Source organism: Onychomys torridus, chromosome 10 (assembly GCF_903995425.1).
Source record: "Onychomys torridus chromosome 10, mOncTor1.1, whole genome shotgun sequence".
Classification (NCBI taxonomy): domain Eukaryota; kingdom Metazoa; phylum Chordata; class Mammalia; order Rodentia; family Cricetidae; genus Onychomys; species Onychomys torridus.
In genome coordinates this window covers 31,926,897-31,949,394 of record NC_050452.1, presented here as the reverse complement: position 1 = coordinate 31,949,394, position 22,498 = coordinate 31,926,897, and the positions used below count along the sequence as shown (strand labels likewise).

Genomic DNA, 22,498 nt, shown 5'->3' with positions numbered 1-22,498 from the left:
GAGGCCCCTGGACCAGGTGTGGGTAGGGGTGAGAACCGGAGATGGGACAGAGATCTGAAGGTTGAAGTCAAGTCATGTGGAGTGGGGAGAAAGCCTTATAGATAGAGAGTGAAGCATGCCCTAACCAGCATGTGGTAGAGAAAGAGCCATCTCAGGCGAGCGCGCGTGCGTGCGTGCGTGCGTGCGTGCGTGCGTGCGTGCGTGCGTGTGTGTGTGTGTGTGTGTGTGTGTGTGTTTTCTCTAGGACCAAGGAAAAGCAGGAAATATTGTGCTATATGACATCCATAACGACATCATGAATAACAGAATCCATCCATGTCTGAAAACAACAGCCTGGGGTCATAAAGTCATAGTGAGAGAGCAGAAGCTAGACCTTCCAGAACACACTTCCATGTCACCTGTGAACAGAAGGGGCCATGTGAGACTGGCCAGTTGCTTTGCACAGTGACTAGCTGGTGTCTTGTCCACTGATTTCCTTGAAGTACTCGCTAATCACCTACATGGTGGGGCAGAGAGAAACATGCTTTTATTTAATAAAATCACATGTTTCTGTGTCCAACATGAGGGATTTATTGTGTGCATTTATTATGGGTGGTTCTCCAAATGTGATGGTGCCTTGGGAAGCACAGTAGGGGTTTGCAGTGTCCATAATAAGAATGAGCCTCCTCCTTTTGCCTCTGGTGGGCCTTGTTCTTTTTATCAGCCTCTGCCAGCTGCCATGAGTATCTTCAACCACGTACCATCACTGACTCTGGTCCTCATGTGGTGTAAGTCCACCAGTAACTTGTTTGCCTGGCTAGGCAAGACAGGGCACACAGACTGCTGCTCCTCAGGGGAGTCATTGTTGGGGAGGCAGGGGCCATCCACCCAAGGGGGCTGTGGAAAGAAGTGCCAAGATGTGTCATCATGGAGCTTCACCTGCACACAGTATGGGAATGAAGTGTTATTTATTTACTTTGTATTTATGTGTATGTGTGTCTGTGTCTGTGTGAGTGGATGCCACAGAGTATGGGTGCCTGCAGAGGCCAGAAGGTGCTGGATCCCCTGGAGCTGGAGTTACAGGTGACTGTGGCCTGCTCAGTATGGGTGCTGAGACTTGAACTTGGGTCCTATGGAAGAGCAACAAGTGCTCTTAATTGCTGAGCTATCTCTCCAGCCGTTCTTTCTTTCTTTCTTTCTTTCTTTCTTTCTTTCTTTCTTTCTTTCTTTCTCCTCTTTCTTTCTCTCTTTCTTTCTCTCTTTCTTTCTCTCTTTCTTTCTCTCTCTCTCTCTCTTCCTTCCTTCCTTCCTATCTATCTATCTATCTATCTATCTATCTATCTATCTATCTATCTATCTATCTATCATTTATTTGATATTGTTTATTCAGAATATAGGGAAGTTCTCTACCCCTAAACTAGATCCCCATCCCTTTTTCTTAACTTTGAGACAGGGTCTCACTAAGTTGCCCATGACTGATTCTGAACACACTCTAACTCAGGCAGACCTTGGATTTGTGATCATCCTGCCTCAGCTTCTTAAGTAGCTAAGATGACAGGTGTGGTCACTAGACCTCAAAGGTGTCATCCCCTCCCTAAGCCTGCATCCATACAGCCCAATCTCTTCTCACAGACTGTGGTTCATAGCTATGCACAAACAATGATTTGAATGGACTCCAGCACCTTGTGCTGCTCCACAGAAGGGGGCCGATGGCTCTGGTTCTTGGAGGTTGAGGCACTTCTGGGTTCTGTGCCACTCTGCCTGAACATGAGATTCTTGCAAAGGATGCCCTGGCATCTCAGTGAAGAGGGCACCCAACACAGCCTTCAAAACCATCACCAAGTGAGGCAGAGAGATGGCTCAGCAGTTAGGAGCACTCACTGTTCTTGTCAAGGACTCAAGTTTAGTTCCCAGCATCCAGATCAGGTGGCTCACAACTACCTGTAACACCGGCTCCAGGGGATCCATCTCCATCTCTGTCTTTTGGGCTCCCTGGTGCCTGCACTCACACGCCCAAACACCAACCCACACATGCGTAAAATTTAAATGTTCATAAAGTATCCAAAGGAAGCAGAGTGTCCAACGGTAGGGGAAGGGTTAGAAAGTGCTCTGTGTGCAGTGGGCCTATTAGAGGGTGGGAAGTGGGAAGGAGGTCCACCAGCATCACCAATTTCAGATGGGGCTTGTCACATGGTGTGTGCAGCAGGACCTGGCTGACTGGGAACAACAGCTGTGGCTGAGGATCAGAATGTTGTTGAGATGCCAACACCAGCCACATCCTTTAGGATGGTGGTGCTACCTCACCAGACCTCAAATCCTCCTTGTGAAAGATATAGCATCATGTCCATTTCACAGCAAGGAAAATAGAGGTTCTCTGTATGGTGAGCTGAACATTGGAGCCCATTTTGGTTTTCTTCCTTGAGTCCCACATAGGGGACAGGCTGTGGCAAGCAGGGGCCCAATGTTATGTTTGACACTAGAGTCCAAGAAATTCAGAATTGACTGGGTGCTGGCAGGACAGTGGGAAGGACCCAGTGTGTGTGTGTGGGGGGTAGTAGTGTGAGGGCTCTGCCTTTGTGTAGACAGAGTGGCCATATTCCAGTGGATCAGCTTGGCTGGCCACTAGCTAGTAGCCAGCTTCTCCAAACCCACCTCTCATGTCCATATGGCAGGCCAACAGTCCCCACGGCCCATGGACTGCTGTGATGCTGACATTGGAAACATGTACCAGATCCCAGGGAAGAGAGCTAGTGGCCATGCTGGGTAGAGCTGGGTGATGTGGCTGCCTATATTGGGGGAGGGGGCATGTGCTGATCCCTAAGTTCCTTCCACTGGGACACTAACCTCTAATCTCTCCTTGGACTTGGACTTTGCAGCCTGTTTTTTTTTTTTTTTTTCTTTGTTTTTTGTTTTGCTCCTCTAGGGGGTGTGGGTGCCTCAGCAGCACATGACCACCAGTCCCTGTCTGACTGGAACCCAAGAAAATGAAGTTGCGGTTTCTCTTTGCTCCTGACGAGCCAGTAACCTTGAAAATGTAGACATCAAATGTCTATGGCTCCCAGTGCCTTGTAAGGTGGTGTGGACTCACAGATGTCATAAAATGTCAAATTAGATGGAAAATTGCCTGAGGTCCCTGTAAATGAAAATTGCTCTTTTTTTTTTTTTTTTTTAATAAGCGGGGAAATGACCCTTAAAAATCACAACAAACAACTCAGGGCTCTTCCTTTATGAACCCCTCACATGGTAATCCTATTTGTTCATGCCACTGCCCTGGACCCAGCCGGGATTTTCACAGCACCATGCTTTGCACATTCATATAAACTGTAATCTAAAAACAAGGCTGCCTCCCACCCCCATCCCCCACCCCCCCACGATCCTTTAGCTCTTGTCAAAGGGCACTTTGAGTCTCTAACCAAGTGTTAGCCTCTGGGGCTGAGGCTGGCTTGGATGTAGGCTTGGGTGAGGGACTCAGCATGCTTCAACTACTCGGTGACTTCAAGCTGGTTGCTGAACTCTGGGCACACTTCCTTCTTCCATGAAAGAAGAGGGTTAAGTTCAAAGGGGGAGGGGAGAGCATCTATATCTCTGGATGCCAGCTAGGTGATATGCATGGTGAAGTGCCAGCATCCCTTGTTGGGTCCAGCCATGTCCTGTCTCTGCTCATTCTTGTCCCAGCATCCTTCCTGTCTTGGGACTTCACAGGAAACAAGGGTGAACACGGACAATGCTAGTGAGTCTGGCTTAGAACTGCCTAATGGGGTATGTGGCAACTTCTGGGCACGATCTAGGTTGTCTGAGTGGGTAGCAAGCCAGGCTGCTACTGGCATCTGGTATGGGAAAGGCCAGCAATTCTGTGAGTATCCCATAGGGCACAGCGAAGCCCACCACAAAAGCTGGCTGGCCCCAAATGTCATTACTGCTGAGAAAATAGCACTGGGTAGGATCCCATGCGGAGTTGAGACGGGCTGTCCTGCCCTGGCCTGGCACTGTGGTGCAAGGCAGTGACCCTGAGCCCTGGGAGCCCTAGCTAGCAGCCCTGTGAGTCATCTTTATGATGTGAAGAGAGACTCTCCGGAGTCAGGAGAACCTCAGAGGTCACTGCCAAGCCCCAGGCTGGGATAAAGAAATGTGTGTGTGTTGGGGCGGGGTGGGGGTTGGGGGTTGGGGTGTGGATAGGGACAAGTGACTGGGCCTGCCCTGGGTGGTGCAGGCTGGTTAATGAGGACTCTGCCCAGCTTTGACTTGAGTAGCTGTCCTCAATGTAAATGGAAGCAACACACTGTCACTGTCCCCTGCACTGTGTCCTTTGAGCAGGGAAGTGGAAATGACCCTGCTTTAAAAAAACAGAACGCGGAGCCTGAGATGCCAGGAGCAGGGGTCTGAATTGGGCTCCTAGGGATGTGATCGAGCCGTGTGTGTCTGTGTTCTTTCACACCTAATTTCTATGTCACTTCCTTTGAGAGCCCCCCAAAAGAGTTTCATGCTTGCAGTAATTGGCAGGCTCCTCTCTTAGTCCCTCAGACAGTGCCCAAGGCTGATCCCACCCCACCTGGCCACCTCATTTTTATCATAACCCAAATCCTGCTTTTATATGCACTCACTTGTTTGACAAGCATTTATGGAGCACCTACTGTGTACTATATAGCAGGTGCTGAGGACATAGCAGGAGACTCTCCACACCTCTGTCCTCAGGAACTGTCTACCCACCAGGGAGTCCTTAGATGAAATGAACAATAGAAAATATGCTAGAGTGCCATTGAAGGGGTGAGGAGAGGAGTTGGGGGGCTGCTGTGGGCACTGCATGTATGTGAGCTGTGGTGGCTGCTGTGGGCACCGCATGTATGTGAGTTGTGGGGCTGCTGTGAGCCCTGCATGTATATGAGTTGTGGGGCTGCTGTGGGCACTCCATATATGTGAGTTGTGGAGCTGCTGTGGGCACTGCATGTATGTGAGTTGTGGGGCTGCTGTGAGCCCTGCATGTATATGAGTTGTGGGGCTGCTGTGGGCACTCCATATATGTGAGTTGTGGAGCTGCTGTGGGCACTGCATGTATGTGAGTTGTGAGGCTGCTGTGGGCACTGCATGTATGTGCGTTGTGGGGCTGCTGTGGGCACTGCATGTATGTGAGCTGTGGTGGCTGCTGTGGGCACTGCATGTATGTGAGTTGTGGGGCTGCTGTGGGCACTGCATGTATGTGAGTTGTGGGGCTGCTGTGGGCACTGCATGTATGTGAGTTGTGGGGCTGCTGTGGGCACTGCATGTAAGTGAGTTGTGGGGCTGCTGTGGGCACTGCATGTATGTGAGTTGTGGGGCTGCTGTGGGCACTGCATGTATGTGAGTTGTGGGGCTGCTGTGGGCACTGCATGTATGTGAGTTGTGGGGCTGCTGTGGGCACTGCATGTATGTGAGTTGTGGGGCTGCTGTGGGCACTGCATGTATGTGAGTTGTGGGGCTGCTGTGGGCACTGCAGGTATGTGGACATAGAAGGGCCAACGATGCTGCCAAGGTGAAAGGAGACCAGGAGGCTGGCATCTTCTCTCTGGGATCAAGTGTCCTTGGAGAGGGCTGGTGTGTTTCAGAGCTGGAGAGCCGCCTGGGTCAGGGAGCAGTGGGCTGGTGAGACAGGTGGGTATGCAGGTCTGGGAGGTGGCACCTGGCCTGGCAGGCTCTCAAAGTGTGGCTGGGCTTTGGCTCTTCCACCAAGGGTCAGTGTGTGATACCCCTGCAGCCCACACATTTGTCCTCTCTGCAAGTGGGCTGGGTGGGTGCTGTGTATCTTAGGCCTCAGCGCACTGTAGGGTTCCAACAAGACCTGTCAACCAGATTGCCACACAGTAGGCGTAGCCCAGGGCCATTCTGGCTGTGAGCCGCTAGAGGGCAGCAGCGCTTTTTCTCTGCTAAGGTTAGGGTCTGCCTCCAGGTCAGCAGTCAGCCAGGCTGGTAGTGAAAGGACCTGTTCAAGACAAAGGAAGAGCCAGATCATCAACACTTGCTGCCCACCATATTATATTTTGAGAAAGCCCAGCTCAGAAGGAACAAAGGTGTCGTGGAACTTGGTGACTGTAGCTAGCCCCAGCCTTCCCCCAGATGACCTGTCCCATGACCTTGGGGGCCCCCATCATAGCAAGGATACCAGGAGGCTGTGTGGGCTGGATGGAGTAAGGTGTCTTGTAGGGTATATCAGGTTGGTGGCAAGTGAGAGAGGCTGTGAGCTGCTGGGAGGGGAGCAAGGAGTGGTACATGACGAGGGCAGTGTGCTGGCTGGGTCCAGCTGTTTTACCACGCACAGGAAGCGATAATTCTCAATGACAAACCGTGTTAAAATGACTTAAGTAACTAGAAGCATTCGTGAGCTAGGATTGAGTTTTAAGCCTCTTCACACCATGGCAACTTGACCTTGCAGCAACTTTAGTCCCATAGAAAGGTTACAGGGAGGCTGTGTTTGGAAAGTCCCTGGGCAAATATTTGCTAGTCAAGAAGCCTGTTTGCATATGTAAATCTGTTTATAATGAATTGCGTTTGTCAAGGCCTCTATTCCACAGCTGGGGACTGCTTCCTACAGCTGGGCCTTTTCCCATTACTGCTCACTGCATCCAGGTCAGGCTTAGAGCTCCTGAGCCGTCCCCATTTCCCTGACTCTCATTGTGGGAGTCTTTGCTAGAAATACCATGCCCAGGCTCATCACCTACCCTGCCCTGCTGCCTCAGTGTACCCCAGGATGGCAGCTGCTAACACCCTGACTCTTGCTTGGGGCTGAGTGTCGGTTCCCAGGTTTTCTCTGTGCAGTCACACAGCGCTTCAAGCCATTCTGTTCTGTGGCTGTTATCATGAACCTTGTTTACAGATGTGGAAACTAAGGCAAGGCACTTGGAAGAGGCAGAGTTAGGATTTGAGCACAGGTACCCTGCAGAGGCCCTGCTGCCCAGCCCTGCCTTCGGATAGTCCAAGTGCCACTTGACCCCTGGGCATCCCCCCTATTACCCACCCATCTCCCTGACCTTCTGTGTTCTCTGTCTGGCAGCTCCAGTGTCAGAGCCCCTTACCCCAGGGACTATTCCCACTCCTGAGGGTACCCAAAGTGTTCCCTCAGCTTGTACCCTGGGTCCCTGTACCCGGCAAGGAAATAACTTTTTTTTCTACTTTGGTTGCATCTGTCTCTGTTTCTTACACCACCAGCAGGTCTTCCTGGGTCTTCAAAAGGCCCATGTGCACCCTCTTGCTGGCTTGCTCCCCACCCCTGTGTGACAGCACACACCACATGCCACATACATGATTATGTATTTCTCCCCCTCCTTAAACTAGAGGAGCAATTGGCTTCAAGGTCAAGAGCAACACACTTGTACAAAAAGCCTCATAGACAGCCATGGCATTCCCTGCAGCTTCCCACCAGGTGTCCCCAGGACTACCTCCTGCCCCTCACCTAGCCTAAATAGGGGAGCATGGGAGTAGGGGAATTTATTCCTCAAAGCTTGCAAATTGGCAGCTGAGATATGCAGGCACCCGAGGAGTCTGGGAATCACAGGGCAACAACCTGAAGAGCCTCAGGGGACCTCAACACCCATTCTTGCCAGAGAGCTGAGTCTTTGCTTATCCAAGGGTCCACTTTGTCACCAGTAAAGTGGCAGCTGTCAGTCCTGTCCCTGGCTCCCCTCATGTTATCCTGACACACTAGAGACAGTATAGTTAAGCGTTAATGAATGTACATAGAAAAAAAACCAAACCAACCAACCAACCAACCAACCAACCAACCAACACCAACACCAAAGCACACCACACAACAGGGTAGCAAGGAAGGGGTGACCCCAGGTCTGAGGCTCAGCAGGGAGGAACAGGCTGGCTTTTCTTCTGAAGCAACCTTAGTTTTGTCCGCGGTTGGAGCAGCCGCTTTCCCCTGGGCCTTGCTCTCCATCGCTGCAGCCATAGATAAGCAGGGGTATGGCCTCGTTTTATGAAGGCCGGACTTCAGTCCTTCCTGAAGCTTTACGCACTTGGCCTTTACTCCAAAGCCAGGCAGTAACCCAGAGAGCCTGAGCCAGAGGGAGGGCTTATTGGCAGAGCCTGGACACCTGGTGTCTCAGATCAGAGGGGTATGGAGAGTCATCCCTGTCAGTGACACTGGGGGGGGGGGGGCTGTGGTGGGGAAGAATCATCTGGCCTGCAGGAGTCAAGGGCACCTGCCCCTGTGGCTCCTGACGCTTTGTGGTGCTTTGCTTTGGGACGGGTTGGCGTTGTACTTTCCCTGACTGCAAATAGGTTCTCCAGCTTTGAAATCTTGTCTAAATTAATTTTCGTTGCTGCAGAATTGTCTTCATGGTGGTGTTCTGCCGTCCTCAAGGGGGTTACAACACTGGAATGATCCTGCAGCAGTGACACCTTCCTTGTCTCCTCACAGGCAATCGAAAGGGGGAATGTTCGATTTAACACACATTGCTCCAGGCTCTGGGCCTGTGGCTTCCTTTTGGAGCACCTATCTGATGCTGCGCAGGGGAGAAGTGGTCCTGAGGGGAGAGGAGGGGCAAGTGTGGCTTAGGAGGTGTGCTGGCTAGTTTTCAGTCAACTTGACACAAGCTAGGGTCATCAGAGAGGAGGGAACCTCAACGAGAGAAAGTCTCCATAAGGTCAGATTGTAGGCAAGCATGAAGAGCATTTTCTTAATTAGTGACTGACGTGGGATGGCTCAGCACATTGTGGATGGGGTCGTCCCTGGCAGGTGGTCCTGAGCACTATAAAAAAGAAGCTGAGCAAGCCAAGGGGAGCGAGCCAGCAAGCAGCACCCCTCCATGGCCTCTGCATCCTCTCCTGTCTCCATGGCCTCTGCATCCTCTCCTGTCTCCATGGCCTCTGCATCCTCTCCTGTCTCCAGCTTTCTGTCCTGTGTGAGTTGCCCCTACTGCTTTTGATAATGAACTGTTATACGGAAAGGTATAAACCCTTTCCTCCCCAACTTGCTTTTGGTCATGGTGTTTCATCACAGCAATAGTAACCCTAATTAAGACAGGTCCAATGACACAAAATTTCATTTATGTGCTCCCACCAGGGTAAAGGTGCTTGCCACAAAGCCTAATGACCTGAGTTCGATCCCTGGGACTTATATGGGAGAAGGAAGAAACTAATTCCCATAGGTTGTCCTCTGACCTCTGCATGTGTACTTTGATATGCACACACACACACACACACACACACACACACACACAAATAAACAAAAAAAGTGTAACAAAAAAACACTTAGGTAAAAGGAATAAGATCAAAAGCCCTGTGGTCAGCACCGGGACCCCACTTAGGAACCACACACTGGCAGCTGGAAAAGCACAGGTTTAAATGATCTCACCGCAGATCATTGCCGGTGTTTGGGGTAATGCGTAAGTAAATTGACCTGACTTAGTTACCTCTCGATATTCACCATCTTCTTATTCAGCCCTTAACAATAAGCTATAAGGCTTGTGTCTGCTTTGTGTGCAAGGAGGACTCAGGAGTTCCCTTTACCCTCTCGGCATCCACCGATAGCATCTTGAGACATAGTTTCTTATTTGATGGGCAGAAAGTTCTGGCAGGTTGCCTGCAAATGCCTCTATGTTTACTAGGAAGACTTAGTGAAATGTAATTATTCATGTATTTATTGTTTTTGCTTGCTTTTTTGAGGCCCAGGCTCCCATGGCAACCCACCTGCCTCAGCTTGCTTCTCATACATTTCAATGACCATTATGATTTTTCTTGTAGACTTAAGTAGACTGTGGTATGACCTCCTTCCTTATTTGGGGGAAAATTTGAATGAAAATAGTTGTGAGCATATCTTTTTTCAAATCTGGATTTTTTTTTTTTAGTTTGTTGTGTCTTTATAAAATATTTTAGCAACATTTTAATACTATTTAGATTATTATTATTTTTTTTATTGTCAGGCATGGTGGCACGTGCCTGTAATTCCAGCACCCAGTAAGTAGATCTCTGTGAGTTCAATGTCTGGTCTACATAACGACTTCCAGGCCAGCCAGAGTTACACAGAGAGACTCTGTCTAAGAAATATTTATAGAAGTTAATCAGGTGTGTGTGTATGTGTGTGTGTGTGTGTGTGTGTGTGTGTGTGTGCATGTGTGCACATGCACTTGCCACAGCCCACACGTGGAGGTCAAAGGACAGCCTTCAGGTGTCAGTTCCCTGCTTCCACTTCTTATGTGCCTTCCAGGGATCGAACTCAGGTCATCTGGCTTGTGTGTGGCAGGTGCATTTTCGTACAGAGTCATCTTGCTGGCCTGTGTTTACTGATATTACCAAATATTAGCAGTGCTTTTCATTAGTGGATGCCTTCTTGGGAACTCCTTTATGCACCGAACAAAGCCAGGCAAACAGTATGCTGATCCTGATGGTCAAAGACACTCACCCTGCAGTCTGAACACCGGAAAGTATCTCTTGCTCACCCCCATCTCCAGTCTCCTTTGGTGTGTGGTGTAAGGCAGAGAGGGCACTTCAGTTCTCTTCATAGTGGTCCACATCCAGGAGCCACTCACGCAGCTTACTGCTCTCCCTCTGGACCTGCTTGAATGTATGCTATCAGCTTGCCACATTCCTGCGGGCTGTCCCTGGGATCTGTCCAGGTCTGGTGTTGTTGTTGTTGATGTTGTTTCACCCTTACACTAAGACTCCAGTTGTGTTGCTTAGTTTTATGGCAACTCTACACACACAACCTAGAGTCATTTGGGAAGAGAAATTCTTAACTGAGAAAATGCCTCTATCAGATTGCCTGCAGGCGAGGAGTTTGCAGGGTATTTTAGTGATTGGTGATTGATGTGGGAGGGCCTAGTGGGATGAGCAAGCCATGAGGAGCAAGCCAGTAAGTAAGCAGCACCCCTCCATGGCTTCTGAATCAGTTCCTGCCCTGCCCTCTTTTGATGAGGGACTGCGATGTGGAAGTGTAAACGAAATAAGCCATTTCCTCCCCAAGTTGCTTTGGTCATGACATTTATCACAGCAATAGAAACCCTTGCTAAACCTGAGACTTGGTAAGAGCCTTGCCAAACTGGAGTTCTTCACATGTGTAAATGTGGCCATCAGGAATGCAGAAGGACCTGAGCATGAATGAATGATGTAAGCTGCAACTTTAGACCCTCCTCTGCCTGTGCGGGATGACTCCAGAAGGCTGGACCTATGTTTTAGTGTCGTTTCTGTCACTGAAAGAAAACACCCAGACCCATAGCAATGTAGGGGAGGAAAGGGTCATTTGATTCGAAGTTCCAGGTTACAGTCCGTCCTTACAAGAAGCCAAGGCAGGAACTTGATGGAGCTGGCCACATCACATCTAGCAGTAGAGAGAAATGAATGCATGCATGCTAGTGCTCAGCTAGCTTTCTCCACTCTTACCTAATCTTGGGCCTGAGATGAGGGTGTGGTGTCACCTCTCTGCTTATTGTGCCTCTCCACATCAATCAAAAGAATTAAGATCGCCCCCCAACAGCCCCCCCCCACCATTATCCTCACAGCCAACCAGACTTTGACAACATGTCATGGAGACTCTCTTCCAGATGATTCTAGGTTGTGTCAAGTTGACCAAACTCATCATCACATCTGTACAGCTGCCCAGGCCATGGGGAAGGGACCCATTGCTGGCACAGTGACACCACCTGTCTCTGCCATCTGTCTGGGGATGGTCCTGCCATGGGTTGGGGCTTTATAGTTGCATCAGAAATCAAAGAGCTGAAATGCTACTTCCCCAGAGCACACTGCCTTGACCTTGCTCCACAGCCAGAACCTTCTCGAAAAATAAATAGGGCTGCATTTCAGGAGCTCAGCTACAAACATTCTAGAACTGTGTCTGCAATGTCCAAGAATTCCTGGGCCAACTCATCATGGAGGGGAATAAATCTAAGTTATTACTGCTAGCAGATGCAGCATTCCTTCATTCCTGAACTCTGTTTTTCTATTTTTTTTCTTTTTCCTCTAGCAGTTGATCGATGTCAGGATAGTTAGTCCCAGAGCTCTCAATCTGCTGCTCTGTAGACCCAAACATGTCTGCAAACAGGGCTGTGGTTTCCAGACACTCAGCACTTTCATTCAGACTTAGCTTAAGCTGTGGAATTTTTGTCTAATAATCCTCATTAGGTTTAAACTGCCCCTGGGTGTGAATTACGTGTTGAGCTCAGCCAAGCGCTGTGAGGAGGTCCACACTGATGACGAAATGCTTGACGGTACCTGGGAAGGAAGACAAGGCTCTGCTCAGGGCTTGGCTGCTGGCGATGATGCATGGGTCCATGTTTTATGGAAGAGAGCACTGTGAGATGAATGGCCTCATAAAATGGGTGCATGTGTATGTGTGTATGTGTGCATGTGTGTGTGCACATGTGTATGTGTGTATGTGTACATGTATGATCATACAAAATGTCAATGTTAACCAAACCAGCAAGAAGGAACAGTTCCTGGCAACACATGAAGCAGGCCTCTGAAACCACACCCCCTTCATGGTACAAATAACATGTGTACCAGGAGGAAGAAGTGTGCCTGGAATGTTTGGTTCACAGTATGCATCAGTCATTTCAAACCTAGTTGCTAACTTTTCTGATCCACCAGGCACGGTGCAAGGTGGTGGGGAAGTAATCATGAAACAAGAATCCATGACTCCTGCCTTCCCAGAGTGCTTCACCTTGCAGGAAGGACAAAGGACACGCAAACAACCAAATGGATTTCTCACCTGCTACTGTAAAGCCACAGGGCACTTTATACAGAACAGGTGCTCGTGAGAATAAGGGCTTTGAAGGTCAAAGGGAGAAGTTCAAACTTCACTCAAAGTGGGAAGCTGTAGAGTTTTCAACAGAGGACAGGGATGAGCTAATAGATATTTATAATTTTTCTTATATTAAGTGTGTGTGTGTGTGTGTGTGTGTGTGTCTGTCTGTCTGTCTGTCTGTCTGTGTGTGTGTGTGTGTGTGTGTCTGTCTGTCTGTCTCTCTCTCTCTCTCTCTCTCTCTCTCTCTCTGTGTGTGTGTGTGTGTGTGTGTGTGTGTCTGTCTGTCTGTCTCTCTGTGTGTGTGTGTGTGTGTGTGTGTGTGTGTGTCTGTCTGTCTGTCTCTCTCTCTCTCTCTCTCTCTCTCTCTGTGTGTGTGTGTGTGTGTGTGTGTGTGTAACAGGTACATGAGGGCATGCATACGCCTTTGAGTGAATGAAGACTGGTCCATGCAATTACGAAGGCTAAGGAGTCTGACATCTACAAGCTACAGACTCTGAGATCTGACTGTGGTTTTAGGCCTGGAAAACAGAGATTGGTGGAGTCTGGGCTTAGTCAAAAGGCCTGAGAATGAGTAGAGCTGTAGTGGAAGACTGGAGCCAGGGCTGGGGAGAACAGGCGCTCCAGTGCTGGCGGCTGTTGAGAGTGGGTGCTTCCCCACCCACATTCCCCCCCATCCTGCTCAGGTCTCCATGTGCTACACAGCCTTCATCACACCAGAGAATTATCCAGTTTCTCGGTGCATCAGTCCAATGCTGAATTTATCCAGAAACACCCAGAATGATTAGTGGGAAATGGGAAGTCACAAGCTCATCAATGGAGCAGACACACTGCCTGGAAATCTCTCCCCTGGGAACCTCTGTTTCAGCCAGGTTTCCCTGTCATCTCTGCTGGATGCTGAAAGTACCCGATTTGATGATGTGGTCTATCTGCTACTCACTGTCTGCTCTTTTGCCTTGGCTTGCTATGTACTTAATAAGCTTACTCATTTGAAGCAGAAAGTTACAGCCATCGCCAGACCATTCTCTGGACAGAACAGTAACAGTAAGGTGAGAGTCTGGGGAGATGGCTCCATTTGGTAAAATGATTGCTGGGGACAGTGATGTACATCTGTAACCCCAGTGCTGGGAACAGTGGAGTAGAGACCAGTGGAGCCCTAGAGTTCACTGGCCAGCTAGTATAGTGAAACCAGTGAGCTCCATGTTAAGTGAGATTCCCTATTTCAATCAATCAATAAAGTGGAGAGTAACTGAGGAACACACTCAACATTGACATCTGTCCTTCACATGTATGTGCACACAAGCACATGTCCACACACACAAACTTGTACACACACACATACACACACACAGAGTAGATGTGGGCATTAGGGTAGGGCTTTATTGATTTAATACTGGTATTTTCATTACTTGGTAGCCCAGGCTGGCCTTGAACTCACAGAGATCTGCCTGGCTCTGCCTCCCGAGTGCTGGGATTAAAGGCGTGCGCCACCACTGCCCAGCTAAGAACTTTAAAGATTCCTGCTACATGATCCCCCAAGGAATTTGCTTGGCTCTGCTTTCCCTATGCTGGGAGTCACTATGCCTGGTATTTTTACTTGAATGCAGGGGATCTGAACTCAGGTTTTCATGCTTGAGCATCAAGCACTTAACTGACTGAGCTGTCTCTCCAGTTTTGCCCTGGTGTGGGATTTTCAGATGTTCTGGTTGAAGGTTATGTGTTAAATAGAGGAGCTGAAATGGGTTCATCTCTTCTTGGTCCATGCGTAAACACCATCCCTGGAGCCTCAGAACCGGTGGGGTCATTTCCCAAGAAACTGCTCAGGCAGAGGAAAGGAATAGACCAGGGCTAAATGTGGATCAGCCATGCTGAGGAGGAAAGGATGGAACAGGCAGCAAGGCCAGGAGGTCAAGATACAAAAGGAGAGCCTTGGACTCAGTGTAGAAAAGGTGTAGGTGTGAAGGATGATGAAGAGAAAGTGGTGGGTCTGGGCCCAGTCTAGTGATCATGATGATGACCAAGAGTAAAATGGATACAGGAAAGAAAAGAGAGCTGACTGTTGAGCAAAAGTTTCAGATCACAAGTCACACTTGGGCAATGGGAGAATCCCATGGGCTTCCAAGATGGTAGCATAGGGTAGGGTGAGCAACACTCAGGAAAGGCTGGGTTGAAAGGCCTGAGGGATGTGTGCTAGATACTAATGGAAATGGGGTTGGTGGCCAAGATCAGCTGGGCATCAGGTAACTACTGGAGGACATCTGAGGAAGCATGGGAAATGTCCACAGTAGCATGGTTGCCCTGTCTAGTGGGTAGAGAATGGCTTACTGGGAAGGGAACAGTGTCAGAACATGGGTCTGGAAGCTATTGTCCTAGGCAGAGGTCAGGAGAAGGCTTGTCTGCAATGGTGGTTTTTATGTTGGGAAAGGGGACTGCATGGATTCCAGGGTTGCATGGGTATTTCATGTTGCAAGTGGCCCCGCATGCTTGCCCCCTCCCCTGAGCATCGGCTTCTGATGTCAAATGCAGCTGGCTAGACATCTACATGTAGTTTCTATGTGGAGGTCCTGTGTAGTCTCACTAGACTGATTCGTGTTTCCCTCAAATGAACCTGGGGAATTTGTGTTATCACCACTCCTATCTTACTGATGAAAGCAGGGACCAGAGGCCGAGGAAACATGCCCACAGCGCATAGATACCCAGTGCCAAGCTGGGGCTCGTTCCTCATCACCTCTTCACTCAACTCCTTTGCTGGCTTCTTTGGGGGATTACATCAGTTCTAACAGGCAGCAATATCACAGCAGAGATAATCCTTATGGGGAAGATGTGGGAGAAGCTTGATTGGCATACCCTTACTTAGGACAGAAAGACTGAAGAGTAGAGAGAGACCTGTGGGAAAACTGAATGCTGAACCCCGTCTGGATGGCATGGGTGTCAAGAGTTAATGTCAAGGTGGGGAGGAGCAGATGGAGACATCAACCAATGTGAAGAGACAGCACTGACCAGTTCATTCTGAAGGAAGATGCTTGGATCAGGGGCTGCTCTCTTACACCTGGCTTAGTGATGGACGGGTACCCAGAAAGCAGCAACCACATTGGTTAGTTTTGAAGTCCAAAGCAGGGGACCCCTCAGGAATTGATAACCTCAGTTGGAACTGACAGGTCCCAAGCTTTCTGCTAGGAGGGGGTTCTCCTTTCTGTGACCCCAGCCCTGAAGCTGGTTTGGGGACAGAAGGCTCTGCCTGGCCGAGCCTGACCATCGCTAGGGTTGTTCATGTCCCATTTCCACCATGCTTTCAGCTCCAGCCATGCTCACATTGGAGCCTCATGCCTGTGCCTTCTCCTCTTCATAGCTCACCAGTTCTAGACCTGTTGCAGGTCCTTTTGAAACTTGGATCCTCCGAGAAACTCCGTCACCTCCTGAATTCACATGCCTTCTCCTTTGCTGTCTCTGAGTTTGCAGACCATCTCCTTGGATAGCTGTGAGAAGGAACCTTTTATTTTTCATTTTCAGTGTCTGTTACATTCATGACAAGCACTTGGTAACCACAGAGGAAAGGAACACGCAGATATCTGAGATGCTCAAGTTAGGCCCGACCTCCATGGTCTGCTTCTGCTATTGAGAAATTGCGAAGGGATTCTCAGAGCCACTTGACCAAGATTTAGGCACTCATCTGTATGTCTGGAATACCTTATCTACCGTTTACTCTTGAATTACAGAATTTCCTGATACTGGAAGACAATGTTTGCTAACTTACCCCCTACTCCAGCAATGTCATGGGGGAAGATTCAGTAAGATGGGGGATACCCTGTGCCAGGCACCATTGTTGATGGTGGTGGCAATGTCACAAAAAATCATTCTGTGGTATTATTTTCATCTGTGTAGGAATTATTCCTTGAAAGAATATTTTTGGCTCAACTGAGTGCCTGCTCATGTATACATTAAAATGCATACCTCTTGGAACTTGAATGTGTCCTTATTTGGACATAGGTTCTGTGCAAGGTTATCACATTGAGATGATATCAAGCACTAGGTGGGCATGGCAGTGGCAGCATGCTTTCCTGAGGTTATAATGGGGGAAGGTGGGCCCTGGTTCAACAACTGGTGTCCCCGTAAGAGAGACACGGGGACAGAGACAGACACAACAAAAGTGACGTATATTGAGAGGAGTCTGAGGTGACTTGTCTAGGAATCGCTGTGGCCGCCCATAGCTGTAGGAGGCAAGAGAGAATTCTGTGTTGGATTTTGGAGGACACACACTTGGCTGGCACCTCAGTCCAGAACACCTAGCCTCCTGCACCTCAAGACCACACATTTCTCTGGTGTCATGCCACCTCTGTGGCACCTTATTACAGTAGCCCTATGGCACTGGCAAAATGGCTGTCACCCAGGCATTGTTTGTAACCGTCTGAGAATCAGAGTACCTAAGGTCATGAGAGCAGCTGCCTGTGAAGCTCAGAACCTGATGTGACACAAGCCACACATGGGAGTACTCCCAGGACCCGGGGGCATTGCCAAGATTCTCTCCTGTTGGGTTCCTAAGTTAATGAAACCAGTGTGTTTTACCTGCAGGGGACCAGTGTAGAAAGAACATGGGCTTTGGGATCACAAGGCATGGCTTCATCCAAGCTCCCCACTCAACAGCTGGTGACCTTGAACAAGTCAAATCCCTCAGCCCACCATTAGTCTCCTTCAATGTCTATGCCAGATGTGTAAGACCCGAGCCTTGTGACTGGGCAGGGTACCTCCCTGTGGGTACAGTGTAATATGTTCCCAATGGTTGCACCTAAAGGGACACAATTCTCCTAACCTCCTTGGCAGAGCTGTTTATTCAGGTGGGGCAAAGCAGACTCAGACATGGACTTGATGGAGAGGAGCCAACAGTTGCATCATGGGAATAGCAGGTGCTGTGGGGGAAAACCCCCTGAGGCCACCATGCGGCAATACAACAGCACCCATGCTTCTCATGGTAAAAGTTTATTTGATTTTTATAACCCTCAGTGAAAGGGTGGCTCCTTCACACTATGTAAAAGCCTTGTAAATGCATTTCAAAAGCAGTGAAAATGCTTTAACCTGAGAGAAGGGGAGGCAAGCTTGTGCGGGAAGGAAGCATAGAGTTGAAGCCTCTTCGGGTGTCAGAAGAGACCAGAAAGAATGGTCCCATTATTTCATTAAAGTGGTCACAAAGACACAGGTTTGCTGCACTCAAGCTGCTTGCTCCCCAAAGAGAAGCCCGTGTGCGCACTTTACTGTTGTGCCTCTTACACCTCAATGAGACACTTAGAAGCTGACTTCCAACCTGTGTACAAAGCATGCTCAGCCAGACATTCCTAACTGTTGTTCTAGAAGGTAGAGAGGCATGTGGCAGGTCTAGCAGCTACACTAAAGGGAGGCCTGGGGTGCTGTGGCTGTGCTGTGAACAGCTGGCCCAGCTTCAGGTCTCTGGATCAGTCTTCTGGTCCACCTGCTTTCTTAGCTGTGCTGGTTTGGAGGAGCCGTGGTCTTGGGGATTGGGTATTCCAAAGCATTGCAGTCATCTGAGAGGAACACCAAGTCCTGGAAAAGACAGCAAGCAGTGAGCTGGTGTGCTGCCGTGGGTGTCTCTGAAGCCCACGAGCTAGGGCTCCTGTCACCCTCCAAGACTGCCCAAGCATTGCTGGTGTGTAGAAATACACCCTGTCCCCAAGGAGAGTTAGTGTCTTCTTTCTTCACATTCTCATTGGAATTTGCTCAGGCTTTGGTTGACCAGATGGACAGATGGCTGAGTGGTGGACAGAATGGATGGATGCAGCTATTGCAGAAGAGCGCTAGCTTCCACCTCCAGCTACTTTGGGCGGTGCACACCACACACCAGGAGGCACTCTGTAATTTCAACTTCCTTTCCCCATGAAAAACCAAGGGAGTTCAGTAATGAAGAGGGACTGTCACAGGAGAAACTGTCAGCAAGCTAAGGATTCTGGAGGGGAGGGCCTTACTCTGGCTAGGCCGATGCCCCCATGTGTACATACACGTGCCTCCCACATACTCTCCCCACACACTCACACACATACACACAAGGGGGAAGACAGAGGAGATAGCTCAGTAGGTAAAACCATTTTCTGCACAAGCATGATGATCTGTATTCAAATCCCCAACACCCATGTAAGAGGCTGCACATCATTGTGCACATGTAATATCAGTACTGTGGGGAGCAAAGATGAAGAATACTTGGGGAGTACTGTCTGCCAAACTAGCCCTAGGAAATAGAGAGTGACAGAGCAAGATATTGATGTCTCCTCCTGGCTTCTTCTTGTGTACATACACCACATGTCCATTCTCTCTCTCTCTCTCTCTCTCTCTCTCTCTCTCTCTCTCTCTCTCTCTCTCTCTGACACACACCAGTATCTTTTTTTTTTTTCTTCCTGAGACAGGGTTTCTCTGTGTAGCTTTGTACCTTTCCTGGAACTCACTTGGTAGCCCAGGCTGGCCTCGAACTCACAGAGATCTGCCTGGCTCTGCTTCCTGAGTGCTGGGATTAAAGGCGTGTGCTACCAATGCCCGGCATTACATCAGTATCTTTTTAAGGATCTTGGAATTTAGAGTTGTACATCTAGTCACCTTGCTAGGTATCGTAGGGAGAGACAGTATAGCAGTCACACTGTAAGGGTGTCATTATTAGGACCTTTCCCCTGATGTCACCAGATGACCACTAAGTCCCTAGCTCACTCCTGAGTTGTGAAGAAGTGTCAGGGAAAGTGAAGATGAGGACACATTACAGAACTATCCAGGGCTGGCTGCGTCTGTGGGACCACAGTGCTGGCTTTCTGTTTCCTTCCTCCCCAGCCCCTCTGGTGACACTCGCTCCCACCCAGACCCTCCTCCTTCAGAAAGCGTCCTGTGACTCCCTCTGGCTCTTGCACTCTGCCTCGAGTATCTATGGAATAGCCTAGAAGTGAGTTGTCTGCACAGGCTCCGTGTGCAGCTATGGGAGGCGAGGGCCCCCATTCTGAGTCCTGCTCACTTAACAAGGGTGTCCACTGTCGTAGAAAGCCTTCTTGGAGCGGAAGTCCCTCCCCCAGCCCTCCTCCCTGTGATGCCCATAGGAGAAAAGGGCTCCTGAGTGCCTCACACACCCGTCTGCAGAAGGAGTTCATGATGGTATACAGCTTCCGCACTCTGTCCTTCAGAGTGTCCACTTCAGCCATTTTCCAGCACTGAGGAGAGGCCACGAAGTCCCGCAGCTTGGCCAGCACACAGTAATTCTGAGAATGGGGACAAGAGAGGGCTTTGGGAGAAGCAGGAGCCAGAGGCCCAGAGACTGAGCTCGTGAGTCCTCCCACATAGCATAAGACCTCTCCTCACCCTGGCTGCCCCCTCAGACAGCAACAGAGGCAGTTCACACCCACCCCACCCCCCCCCGCCCCGCCCCACCCCACCCCACCCCGCCAGGCAACACTCTCTTACATGGATATCCAGGTAGAGCCGGGGCAAGTACCTCACACACGAATCCTGTGGGAGGGAAGCAAGTGGATGGGGCAGCTGGTCACAGTCTGTTCCCTGCTGGCTGTCCCCAGCCAATAGCTCCAGAACTTGTTTTTCCCCCTAATGCCAGGGCACTCACAGCACATCTTGCATCAAGATACCTGCTCTCCCAGAATCTTTCTTCAAAGCATAACCTTTGCAACACTGTGAATCAGGACACCATTTTATACAAACACATGTGTACAGACATGCACAAACACGTGTATGATATTACAGAGTACTATAGGTATAATGTATTCAATGCCGCTCTCCAATTGTTATAGCAGCAGCTGCCTCTAGGTGGCAGGATCACAAACACTTTTTTCCCTCCGTCCTTTGTGCATGTTCTTACTGTTCTATGGTCTCTTTTATCATGAGGCAGTAATGCCTGTAGTTTAACTTTTGAAAAGAAAATACAAAGTGTTAAGATAATGTGAACCCTAACACCTGAGGAATTTGGGGCTCTGTTTGAAGTGTGTGCAGGCAGCTGAGTAACACTTTTGAAGTTTACCCAGGCTCTCAGGGTGTTTTGCTTCTGTTAGAGATAAGCAGGCAAAGGACCTTGACTTTTCTTCTCTTGAAGCACTCCTCAGGGGACCCCCCCTGAGTTCCTGAGGTCTTCCTCTGAGGATAGGGCTAACAGCCTTAATACTTGTCCTGTGTCCCTATAGTCAATCCTTTCAGCCTCATTGTACCCAGGAGGGTGCTATTATCCTTCTTTACAGAGAAGGGAGCTCAGACAAGGGCTGAGTAATTGTCCCACAGTCCCTCAGCAGATAAGGAGTGTGTCACCCCTTGGTATACATCGCTAGTCATTAGGCTAATGACAGAAACAAAGATGCTTAATTCATTAGTTCTATGTAACCCTCAAATTCTAGTCTCTGTAGGGAGCTGGGTTTTTTAAATCTTTCTTTCTTTCTTTCTTTCTTTCTTTCTTTCTTTCTTTCTTTCTTTCTTTCTTTCTTTCTTTCTATCTATCATCTATCTATCTATCTATCTATCTATCTATCTTCTATCTATTATCTATCTGTCTTCTCAAGGCAAGGGAGGCAAGTGAGGAACTTACCTCAGGTTCTGAAGCCTGCAGGCTCTGGAAGTCTGCGGTGATCTCACGGCTCAGGGTCAGCATCCGTGAGTAGCAGGTGGGGGGCGCAGGCTGTACTGCCAGAGGCCAGACCACCACTGTCAGCAGCGGCAGCAAGAGAGGCAGTGTCCAGGGTGCCATTGTGCCTGCTGCCTACTGTTGGGCCAGCTGCCCCTTTAAAAAGTGGCTGAGGGGGGGATATCCAGGCTCAGCCTCCCCTCCTTTTTCCTGTGGAGCCCCTGCCAGGGCCAGGCATCCAGGGAGGGTGGAACCAAGGATGTGACACGCCCATAGGCTCTGGGACACTGGATTCTTTCAGAAGGAAGCAGTAATAAGGGGAAGAGGGGTTGGGTTTGGGGAACTGGAGGCACCTGGAAGGGAAACAGGCACTCATTTTCTACCAGAAATTTCTCTCATGGCAGAAAGAGCAGTTGAGAGGGTCAGAGGGGAATAGGGAGAGATGGGAGAATGGGAGATTGGATCAGAGGCCAGGAAGGGGCAGTCTTGCCCAGTGTCAAAGTTGTGGGGTGGAGGGGTGGGGAGACTGTTTCCTAAGACTGGCAGATCTCCCAGGGAAAAATTCAGGGTAGAGGAGGACTAGGGTGCCCCTAATCCTTCTAGTCTGTTGGGCAGGACAATGTGAAGGGCTGGGATCAGGTAGACACACAGCAACCACTAAGCAGGATGGAGACTGTTGGATGCAGCTCTGGGTCTAGAGACCAGGCTTCCTTGGGTACCTCATCCAGAGAGCAGCCACTAAGCAGGATGGAGACTGTTGGATGCAGCTCTGGGTCTAGAGACCAGGCTTCCTTGGGTACCTCATCCAGAGAGCAGCCACTAAGCAGGATGGAGACTGTTGGACGCAGCTCTAGTCCTGGAGGAGAGGCTTCCTCTGCACCTCTTGGCTGTGTGACCACCACTGAGTCCCCACTACAGGCCCCAGAAGACAGAAAAAGAAAATCCTGCATCTTTTTAGGGCTGAAGCAGCTCTGAAGGGAAAACACTTAGATGCTGAGGTACAGAATGCCTTCATCCTCTTTCTGGCTCCATCTTTGGACCAATGTCTGCTTTACTCTCCCACCGAGTACAATCGTTTGACAAGCGTCCCCAGCTCAGGTCACGGTGATTGAATAGTCAGGATGCTGCACAGGCCAGGCAGAGCTTATGCCAGGCACGTTACCATGTCAGGAGTCACCACGACTTCTGAGCTAACGTTATGGCCTCCGCTA

The 22,498-nt window shown here is 49.6% G+C and overlaps 1 protein-coding gene across 1 annotated transcript; it reads right to left on the bottom strand.

The window, feature by feature from the left end:
• Nucleotides 1-18,157: 18,157 nt before the first annotated feature.
• On the bottom strand, nucleotides 18,158-21,410 carry Cytl1 (cytokine like 1). Its single transcript, XM_036200424.1, has 4 exons — nucleotides 21,252-21,410; nucleotides 20,129-20,173; nucleotides 19,798-19,926; nucleotides 18,158-18,241 (listed from the first exon to the last, which is right to left on the bottom strand). The coding sequence occupies exons 1-4, from the start codon at nucleotides 21,408-21,410 to the stop codon at nucleotides 18,158-18,160; spliced, it is 417 nt and encodes a 138-aa protein (XP_036056317.1).
• Between the last annotated feature and the right edge of the window lie 1,088 nt (nucleotides 21,411-22,498).